Below are 11,805 nucleotides of genomic sequence, written 5' to 3'. Positions count from 1 at the left end.
ACGAATTGCTAAAATCATTTTACAGGAACCTCAAAGATCTCCGTCAATAAATCTATTCGAAATCTTAATTGGTTACCGTTCCTTGACAGATGTAAATACCACACGGCGGTGCTTGTTTTTAAAACTTTAAATAACATGGCACCGACTTATATGACAGAACTGATGACTTTATCCGACAACAAAATATATAACTTAAGATCTAGGTCACGAAAAGATATTGTATTATGGACAAGACCTAAAACAAATTATATTAAAGACACATTTTCTTATTATGGCATGAACATTTGGAACAATATACCTTTAAATATTCGTAATGCTAATAACCTTAAATGTTTTAAAGAAAAATACAAAGCATATCTTGATGTTCATATGAGTGAATGAATGAGTGAATGAATGAATAAATATATGAACGAACGAACGAATGATGCAATATTCGTATATGTTTAAACAAATTGTTGAGTGTCTGTCGAAAAAATATGAGTTGTAATATTCTAAAAATTACATATTATACATTCATTTTTCTACCTATGCATATCCTGTTGTTGTTGTTGTTGTTGTTGTGTTCTATTTCAGAAGGCCACATTGGAAATAAGATATATATGATTGTTATTGTATGTTCTTAATGTGTTAACCTTCTTTAAATAAAGATATTATTATTATTATTATTATTATTATTATTATAATCATCGATTTATGAACCTATGTCTTAGCTGTTATGTTCATGTCGTAGTTGTTTCTATAAACATACCGTACAATTGGAAGATGATGTGATTTCTCCAATACTAGATCTAGTAAGATACATTTTTTTTAGGAATTTCTAAAATTGAAACAGATAGTTATACATGATTATTTACAAAGTCACTGTCCTTTATAACAGACCAATATGAAATATAGATACATTATTAGGATATGTACATACATAAATAGATACAAACGTGCACGCACGCACGCATGCACACCACACACGCACACACTACGCACACACCAGAACGACGCGACATATGATAACGCAAATTAGGAATTTTTCGTTGTGGCATGTGTCGAATTTGTTTATTTTCATTTAACCTGGTGTGCCACCTAATGTACTGAAGTAGGGGCATAGTGACTATATTTACACATTGTTCTAACTTTACAAATTAGTAATTAAACATGAAAGTGAATTACTTACATAGAAAAATCAATGAAAAAGTACTTTGACAAAGATCGTCAGATAGAAATGACTTGTAGGTGACTGATTAATTATTTTGTTTGTAAAAAAACCGCCATCGTTAATCGAGTTATGTTTCTGAGAAAACTAATTGTGACAAAAGAACAAATGGTAAAATATTTCTGAATTTTCGCTTTATCTCAAAATTTATTCATGATTGATTCTACATATGTAGAGATCGAATTTATCGGATGAATAAATAGAGGACATTGAATGAGTTTAGCTGATTTTATTGGACGAGTTAAATAAAATTATACTACATTCCATTTATGCGAACCTCTGGTAAGCATAATATTTTTTCCAGTTCAATAAATTTAGTAATGCAGCTACACCAATATCATATTCTATTTATCATATATCTCAAATGAAATATGTTTACAGTTTATCACAAACCCGCGCCGATTTTGCGACTCCGTAAAATGGTATTGCACGGCCGTGTATATATTTTGACTTGACGTCATTTACGTTATACAAACATAGTGTAAAGACGCCAGAGACTCGCATGATGTAATCTTATTCAACTTGTTCAATAAATTCAGTATTGAACCTACAATCATTTAATATCTTATTTCATCACATATGCATGCCAACTTCGTAAGAATGGTATTGCACGTTTATTAACGTTATAGCGTAAAACGCGCTTAATGTTACCGTAACACTTTAGGCGCATCAGTTAAATTTGATTTTCTTTCACTTTGACAGTCTTTATTTTGGGTATGTGATAAATGGATTATTATATTCGTATAGGTTCAATACTGAATTTATTGGACTCGTTTTATAAAATAATATTATTCAACTCGTTCAATAAATTCAGTATTGAACCTACACTATCCTCTCTATACATACACACTGTCAACTATGGCGCCAAAAAACAAATGAGGTCAGGAAAATTATTCCTTCCCTCAATGAAGTTTAGCATATTTTTATCAGTCCTCTTTTTTATTAGCATGTTTGAATGGACATAGATATTACTTTTCTTGCATTAAAAAAACTACATACACACAGACCAAAGTACATCTATTTTAATTTCCTGTCAGTAACATATACCTTCCGTGTAAGTTAACAGTAAACTTACAAACATAACTAGCCTCCAGTGATATACATTGTACTCAGTTCTTTATTTTATGTTCATTCAATAAAAATGGAATTTATAAATTGTCTCGCGGCAATTTTATGCACCTTATTTCTGTCAAGTACAGGGTCGATGGAGCCAGACGGAGGGGGATGCCCAAGGTTTGCGTTTGAGCACAAACTTCTTGAAAGTCTTGTTCGTGTCGAACATGCAGTTACGACATTGGGAAATAAAATTAACAACCTTGAAGAACGGATTAACACATTGGAAAGTACAGGTAATTTTAAGTTTTAAGCCCTATCTTTTGTGATAGGTGAATGTGTAGGCTCCAAAGCGGAGCGCATCATGGGGCGTCATTAAACATAATAGGAGTTAAACGAAACTTTCCAGATTATGTCGTTTATTTCAATTAAATGTTTTAACATTTATATACTGAAGCCTATTTACTAGGCATTTCGACTTAGCTTCCGTGGTAAAGGCAAATTATTATTCTTATTTAGGAAAATGTAATCTTTGACTGAATGATAAATCTTAATAACATTTATAAAATTCACAAAATGCACATAAATATTTGCTATCTAAATAAAGGAAATTGTCTCATGTGCATCGTGAAAAAGGTTACAATGTTTTTTGTCGAGACCGATTTAAGTTAGAAAACGAACGAAACTGACCCACTTGAACATTAAAAGTGTATTGCAATAAAAACCACTAAATGAAAGTTTAAACCGCCTAAACCCAGTGCAATGGATAGCGAGAATATGATTCGAATTGAACTTTTAACCTCCGTCACTCCCCGACATATTTCGTGTTTATAAGGTGTTCTTGCTTAACTGATTGAGCAGAGCATGGGTATTTTGATGTGAATTGAATTTCTGACCCGTAGAGTGGGGCATGTACCAAGGTTTTCGAAAGTTCAAGATTAACGATCAACGCTATTCCCTAGGGACTGAAGCATAGCTCACAATTTGCTTAATATAAACAATTTGAATTAAACTGTCCCTTTGAAATGTGTATAACTCTTCAATATACTTGACCCCGAGTCTTAACATATATAGTAGTTATACCAGCCTCTCTCTTCCTTGGCGATCCAGTTCGTTTCGTTATTTAAAAAAAAAAATATTGTTACATTTCAGATAAAAGTAACAGCAAAATGGTTGCCTTCACAGCTGTTCTAGATCGCACTAAAAAGTTCAGTAAAGGGGACATTGTCAACTTCAACTTAGTTATGAACAACGCGGGAAATGGGTATGATCGAAACAGTGGGAGGTTTACAGCACCGGTATCAGGAACGTACATGTTTGCCTTCCAAATCGAACACTATACAAATCATATAGTAGTCCATCTTATGTTTGAAAATGTGCGCCAATGTAGTGCTGTTATAAATCCTAATGGAAAAAGTACACAGAGTGCAGGAAATGCCATAATTACGTTACAAAGAGGGCAATCTGTTTGGATTCAAACAAACGGAGGCGAATTATATGGCAGTGATAACTTTTACGGGACAGTTTTCAGCGGAGCCTTTTTATTTTAAAGGAAATGGTTTTCAGGCGGAAAACATTGTCGGCGATTTGGATCGCATATTTTTTAATACTCTGAAAAAATAATTAAAAATAATTGTACTGATGCACATCGTGTGAATGTACATCATTTCTTTGTTTTCCTTGCCAAGAATTAGAACTGTGTTTGAGTATCGACGATTTGGTACACATTCTTTTGGGATGGGACATGAGTGTGGTGTGGGCCATGCGTTTTCCGGACATTGATTTTTTCATATTCATTTTCATGTTGATTTCTAATTATCTCCGTGTCTAAACTACTTGGCAAAAGTCACAAAATACAGAATAGCATAACAATAGAGTTAATGTTCTAAAACATTAAAAGATGAATCACTCGTGGGATATGTTATCTGTTTTTGTTTGTCTTAATTTATCGTTTAACAGCTATGTTGCAAACTTTATTAACTTTTGATCTCCTCTCAAAATTCCATTTTTGTTACCGCGGTTCGTGAACAGGCTCACTCATACCGAGCCTGGAACATTTAAAACTTTACCAAGAATAGAATGAATTTTATTATGCTCCCCGAAGGGGGAGCATAAAGTCGCCACCTTGTCCTTCTGTCCGTCCGTCTGTCCTTCTGTCCGTCCGTTGTCTTGTCCGGAGCATAACTTTAAAAAACCCTTGGAGATAATTTGTTTAAACTTCACACGGTGGTAGAGGGTATTGAGGTGGAGTGCAGTGTCAAAGATTCATAACTCTATTTTGCACCGTTTTTGAATTATCTTCCCTTTTAGGGGGCATAACTCTAAAAACTATAAGAGATATCAACATGAATATTTGTAGGTAGTTAGATCTCAATGAGTAGCTGTGCAGTGAAGTCTTACGTGTACACTGTTTTAAATTATTCAAAAGTTATTTACTATAAGGAAAACAAATCATAGCCAGGTGTCTCTTTTGTAACTAAGATAAGCATTATCTTTTTTAAAAGATTTTTTTCTATGTAATTTTTCTTTTCTTAACATGAGATTTAATCAAGGAAGATACAGCTTTAAATTCATATGTATGACGATAATACAAACACAACAGCTTAAATGTTTTAGTGTAACAATAGGTTATAATATTTGGTTATAGTATTTACACCTAAGATATAGTATCGCACGATCATTTACGTCCCTTAAAAAATTTTAAATGCGTACATGTATAATAATAATAATCATTGTTTTTAACAGTTTCTTTTTTCTCTCTCAACTATACTCTTTCAATTTTGATTCGAAATATTTAAGTTATTTCACTACGTAGTTAAATGCATACTTTAACGCACATAAAAGCATGTTGGTATAAAAAAAACAGTCGTCAGATTGTTGTCTAAAGTCGGGGAAAAGGTTAGAATTGGGACATTGTCTTACATGGCTACACATGGTTCTGGTTGTATATTTTTCTATGTTGAGTACCACTAGCCGGTGCTAGGGTGTGTGAGGGATGTTGCACGTTTTTATTATCCCTCATGTACGGACACAATCAAACCCTTCTGCAATTTTCATGTAATTTTGCCGATTTTGATGCTTTCGAGGGATAATTTTTTTTCCAGATATGTATGTATAGATGAGACTGCGTATAATAAAGACTATATAGAGGATATTTGTTTAGTTCAGTGTAAGATCGGAATATATTTCACCGAGTGAGCACCAAAAGGTATATTTCACGAGTGGCGCAGCCACGAGTGAAATTTGAACTTTTGGTGTTCACAAGGTGAAATATATTTCGATCTTGCACTATTTAACTAAACAAATTTTCTTTTTATTATATGCAAAGAAACGTTTTAAAAAGACATTAAACCTAATACTATATGAAAAGCGCGCCAAATAATAATACAACGTGACGTCATTTACGACGTCACGTCATTAAGTTGGTACCCAGTACTGTGCACGCTGGTATTTCACTGAAACAACGTAAGGGGCTTAAATTCAAAACAGTGAAATTATCAAAGTGGTAATTTCACTGTTTCAAACAGTGAAATTACCAGCTTTATATCACTGATATATTTCTATAAACCACCGAAAAACATGTAATAAAATATGTATGTCATTGTTTGCAAAAGTATTTAATTTATTTCTACACTCAATAAAATACTTACGGAAGAGCATTAGTGCTAGGTGTATGTTTTTTATTAACTCGAAATTTCGAGTTACTAACTCGAAATTTCGACTTACTAACTCGAAATTTCGAGTTACTTATCTCGAAATTTCGAGTTACTAACTCGAAATTTCGACTTACTAACTCGAAATTTCGAGTTAGTTATCTCGAAATTTCAAGTTACTTACTCGAAATTTCGACTTACTAACTCGAAATTTCGACTTAGTAACTCGAAATTTCGAGTAACTAACTCGAAATTTCGAGTTACTTATCTCGAAATTTCAAGTTACTAACCCGAAATTTCGACTTAGTAACTCGAAATTTCGACTTACTAACTCGAAATTTCGAGTTACTTATCTCGAAATTTCGACTTAGTAACTCGAAATTTCGACTTATTAACATTACAAGAATGGCCAAAGTTATTAGTTAGATGGTATAAGATATAGTAGGCAGTGCCTTTGAACGATGGAGATGGAGAAACGGGTGCCTGGACAAACACTATTGAATTTAACTTATAAACTAAGTAATGGCATGTACACACCCGACATAAAAAATACAAGGCTTCCTTTAACTTGTACGTTCAGGCGTTCTTCAGACGTTGTATTGTATCCCATCTGTTCGAACATATCTTTTCACTAATCATATTCTTCTCATCCCTGTAAAAAACCCGATCCTATACTTCACGTGTGGGACATCTGAGGAAAGTATCGCGGCGTGGCCAAAATAGGTCGTGCTGAGGCCTTTGTCAAAATTGTTGGACTGACTATATTTCTTGTAAAATCGGATGCTTTTATATTATTCCCAACATATATATAACAAAAGTATCACTTTTATCAACTTTTATTAACACAATATGAATCAAAGTATTAGTAAATAATGAATAATGTTACAAAAACATTATTAGTATAAAGAAACGTGACAGACTAACTGGCGTATACACGCCATTTAAAACTTATTTAACACATGATATTGCACAGTTTACAATAGGGTGGGTTTTGGACTTGTTGTTTCTCCACATGATGGTTCTATGTGTGCTTAAGAAAAAGAAACACCCGGTTAACACGGAAATGTGGAAAGTGTGATTTTACAACCCCCCCCCCCCCCCCCCACAAGATATGTTCAGTATGTGTGGACAATTTGACCCTATAAAATTGTTCTGTTAAATAAATGTTGAGGTGCTCTGTCAATGTGCAACAGCTACACACGAAAGAAAGTATCTTGAATTCAATCCTTGCTTTCACCGGCAACCAATGAAAGTCGTGCAGTGTAAGTCGAAATTTCGAGTTAGTAAGTCGAAATTTCGAGTTAGTAACTCGAAATTTCGAGTTAGTAACTCGAAATTTCGAGATAAGTAACTCGAAATTTCGAGTTAGTAAGTCGAAATTTCGAGTTACTAACTCGAAATTTCGAGTTAATAAAAAACATACACCTGGCACTAATGCTCTTCCGTAAAATACTTGACAGTAGATCTAGAAATAACTTTTTTATACTGATATATTTTATAAATATTCTTTTTATGGTACTTTAATACTTGTATAGAAATGTTGACTACAACAAAAGTTTATTTCGGTTAACGGGGTTGTAACGATAGATTAGGGCAATGGTTCGCAGCAAAGATCTAATTCGTAGGGCCCAAGTTATTCTACATAATTTGAAATGAATATAAGATGAATGAATGTTACTAACTAAGAACTAAGATACTAAGAATACAATGTAAACTATAAAAAGGCATTCCGTGTGGCTAATCCCCTTCTATTGTGCTACAAATGCCAGGCCTTAGTTTTGCATATATAAATGTAAAAAAATATAAATGTTTAGTTTTCACTGATTTGTATTCTGCTGAAAAAAACTAATATAATATATTGGACATTTTCTTACCATGATTTGGGGTTTCAAAGCATAATTCAAACTGAAAAAAAGAATTCAAACAAGTTATTTCATATTTTTACATTTTCATGGCAGACTATACATAATTACACATAGATAGAATAGGTAAATATACCTTTAGTAGTTAAGTTCAAATTCTATTATTTTATACTGCTATAAAATACTGCTGAATAAAACATACATAAACCTATTCTAGTAAAACGATCAATACTTAAAATCACCATGTGATATCATACTTGCAACCTTTGCTGTTAACACAATACAAAATTCAAACATTCTTGCAATTCATTTTTATCACAGAATAAACTTGTAGGACATGTAACTGACAACAATTTCAGTGGCACTGGACCAATGGATGAAATCCTAATGCAGCTTTAAACAGAGTTTAAAAGAATTGTCATGCGTTCAAAATCATAAAGGAAAGTAGAATAACAAGGTTTTATCACCAATGACTTTCAAACCACATCACAACAAAAGATGACCAACAAGGATATCATCAAAATGCAAACACTAATTAATACTTCAAAAATGAAGGGTCAAAAAAGAAAAGTATAACTTATGACCATAATATAACTGACCATGCATGATCATTACCTGGTCAAATTATGGAAAATATAAAAATATAGTTTTTGCTTAAGTGACCTTGGCATTGACCCCATTCTGAATACATCAAAATGTAAAGGTCCTCACAAGATACCTACACTGTTCAGGTATCTTAGGTATCAAAACTCAAATAGCTTTATGAGAAAAAGACAATAACTCTAACTATAGGCTCAAGGACCTTGACCCAATTAACCTCATATTTTACCAAAGAAGTGATATCCCTTCAATAAGCTACCAAATATTTCAAAAAGATAAAAATTTGTCTCATAAATAAAAGCCCCATTTAAAATTTGTAGATATTTGCACCTGAAAGATTGGATGAAGGAAAAACCATGGACTAGATTATTATGTTCCCTCTGACATTATAGGGTAAAAATACACAAATGATCATTTCAAGAGAACATTTTCTTGTAGTCATAAACATGTGCTCAATTTTCAACCCCTTCCCTTCAGTTGTTTTGGAGATATAAATTAACATGCAAAAGACTTACCAGTGTGACGGCCATTGCAACTATTGAAAACGTGACTAAGCATGAGTTTTTTTGTTTTGTTTGTTTGTTTGTTTCATTTTATGCCTTTTTCCAACAGTATTTCAGTCATATAGGCGGGTAGTTTCCTAACCATCATTCCTGGAAAGTTACACCAGTACTAGACTACCTTTCTCCACGCTAAACTACCAAAGCATCTCCCAGGGATCGAACCCACGCCAGAGAGGTAACTGGATTAGAAGTCATCGACTCTAACCCCTCGAACAGTTTTAGAATTATGTCCTGGACAAAGTTCAAAGTGTGAAAATGAACAAAGGGGAATAATTAAAAACATAGGCAGAGCAGAGTTACGGTTCTTGTGCATTGCATACCTACTCAATGAGATCTATCTACCTACAAAGTTTCATGTTAATACCTCTTAAAGTTTTAGAGTTATGACCCAGACAAAGTTCAAAGTGTAAAATAAACAAAGGACTATAATTCAAAAATTAGGCAAGGCAGAGTTACTGTATTTGTGCACTGCACACCTACTCAATTAGATCTATCTAACTACAAAGTTTCATGTTGATACCTCTCATACTTTTAGAGTTATGTCCCGGACAAAGTTCAAAGTGTGAAAAATAAACAAAAGGGAATAATTCAAAAATTAAGCAAGGCAGAGTTACGGTTCTTGTGCACTACGCCTTCTCAATAAGATCTATCTTCCGTAACAGAATTTCATTTGATCCTCTTGTGTCTTTCAAAGTTAGTGTCTGTGAAGAAAAGCGGAGACTGACGGAACAAGGTAGTCATATATTGCCCCCAAATTTTTCGGGGAGCATAAAAAGTTGAAAGAGCGAGGCTGCTATTAAGCAGTTTGCAACTACAAACAATGTATGAAATTCTAATAAAGGATGATCTATTCTAACGATTTGTCCGGTGTACCTTTTTCACTAGTCTCATATTTTGACTGCGAAAACTAATGTAACCGACTATAGCACAAGCGCCGGCGAAGGCAACCATTGTATAATATAATAAAAAGCCTTAACAGCACAATTTGTTGCTTCCTTCCTCTACATCCGCCCCAAAACGGTTTTGTCGCGCTATGTGAGAATAGGAAAACTTGATTATATGGATACAATGTCTTGTATTTTACTAGTCCCTCAAGGTGTTACGGGGCTGAGTGGTTTGGCACTTTTTATATCCTCATGTGACTGGACTCAAGTATACAGAGTCTGCAACTTTCATGTTATTTTGCTGATTTAGATGCTTCGGAAGGATCATTTTTTCTATATTGGACATTTTCATATTATTATTTGGGGTTTCGCGAAGTTTAATAGCAGTATAATATTGATAATTCAAAGCATAACTAAATCTGAAAAAAAGAAAAACCTAAATAAATTATATCATGTTTTTACATTTTTTAACGCAGAGTATATAGATAAAATAGATAAGTATGACTGTAGTATTTTCAAATTCTTTTTTATTTTATAGTGATGTAAAAAAATACTTCTAAAAACATTAAGGCTCCCACGTTTACAATTTTTTGTAAACGTTTACACGATTGCTCAGAACCGAAACGTATAACGTCTAAACGGTGGGTACTGTCTTTGTACTAACCTACACATGATTCAAGTACTCTAAATGGTATATTACCTTTTATTTACAAATAATTAATGGCCAGGGATCATAACGTTGAGTCGAACACAGCTTTTCAGCATGTTCCTTATTTCGCTCGTTTGGTGCAAAGATCAAAAGGTACAATCAACGTTACCAATGTATAATGTCACGATAGTGCTCGATAATGCGTGTGTGAGGGTTGTAAATACTATTTCCGCATTTACGTGCGGAATAGAATGATTAAATTGATAGAATTTCAGAACTTGCAATTGAGTAAGATATTTTGTAAGACAATTATAAATAGTCGCTCGATTAACGGTAAAAAGTTATCGTAAACAGTTCGACTGCAAAATCGAACGAAGTCCGTTCTTAAACTCGTAATCGGGGGCTTAAAAAAACATACATAAACATTAAACAACCTATTTTTATAGAAAATAATCCATAAATGTGATATCATATATAGCTTTGCAGTGAACAATACTATAACATAAACATGCTTACATCATTATTATCACAGAATTAACTTGTAGGACGTATAACAAACAAGAATGTCAGTGGCACTGGTGGATGCCACCCTGATGCGGCTTTAAACAGAGTTAAATGCATTGGCAATCATTGCAAAATCATGAAGGAAAGTAGAATAATCATCTTTATTACCAATAACCTTTTGTCTTCTTGTTTGACTCTTCAATTGCGTTCTAACCACGCTATTCTCTATATCAGCAAAAGATGTCAACCACAATGTGCCTATATCAAAATAATTTTATACTTTTTAATGATGTTTCAACATAATTGTTGAGTCTAACAAAGGAAAGGTACAAAAATGTTTCACTAACCTATGTGACCTTGACACCATCTTGACCCCACTAAAGTAAACAGTTCCATGAGATAACTAAGTGATCAAATCATGAAAGTACAATGTATTGTGATGAAAAACATATTTTCTAGCTCAGCTGACATTAGCAGTGACCCAATCTAAACTACATCTAAGTGTAGAGGTCCTCACAAGGTTACATATACCACATGTCTAAGATATCATTACGGAAAGCATAGCTACAAGTTTAAGATTTCATGATTTGCTTTAATTTCATGATCATTTTCTCATTAAATTTTTTGTAACACTTTGCTCAAGTGACTTTTTGAATCATTGTTTTTTTTCTCTTGATCACTTTTAACGCTAATACATCAATAAGGCAACATGATGAAGTCTACTTAAAAATAAATACAGTCTAACTAGTACTCTTACACTTTTGGAGCTCAAATTTGGGCTTTTGGATATTACAACCCTATAAAATACAAATGGGCAATTCCATGTTTAA

The 11,805-nt window shown here is 33.2% G+C and overlaps 1 protein-coding gene across 1 annotated transcript; it reads left to right on the top strand.

Annotated features, from left to right (window-relative positions):
* Positions 1–2,315: 2,315 nt before the first annotated feature.
* LOC132716536 (complement C1q tumor necrosis factor-related protein 3-like) lies at positions 2,316–4,170 on the top strand. The gene is made up of 2 exons (XM_060699832.1): positions 2,316–2,556; positions 3,413–4,170. Exons 1-2 carry the CDS (start codon positions 2,349–2,351, stop codon positions 3,808–3,810), a joined length of 606 nt encoding a protein of 201 aa, XP_060555815.1. The 5' UTR covers positions 2,316–2,348; the 3' UTR covers positions 3,811–4,170.
* Positions 4,171–11,805: the final 7,635 nt, after the last annotated feature.

The sequence above is a fragment of the Ruditapes philippinarum genome, unplaced genomic scaffold, assembly GCF_026571515.1.
Source record: "Ruditapes philippinarum isolate M1 unplaced genomic scaffold, ASM2657151v2 ctg6643_1_1_1_1, whole genome shotgun sequence".
Taxonomy (NCBI): Eukaryota; Metazoa; Mollusca; class Bivalvia; order Venerida; family Veneridae; genus Ruditapes; species Ruditapes philippinarum.
The sequence above is the reverse complement of the archived record's forward strand: the minus strand, read 5'-3'. Positions and strand labels throughout refer to the sequence as shown.

Coding starts and splice junctions, on each gene's coding strand:
- LOC132716536 (XM_060699832.1), top strand. CDS start 2,349: ATGGAATTTATAAATTGTCTCGCGGCAATTTTATGCACCTTATTTCTG. Junction 2,557..3,412: donor TAACACATTGGAAAGTACAG/GTAATTTTAAGT, acceptor GTTACATTTCAG/ATAAAAGTAACAGCAAAATG.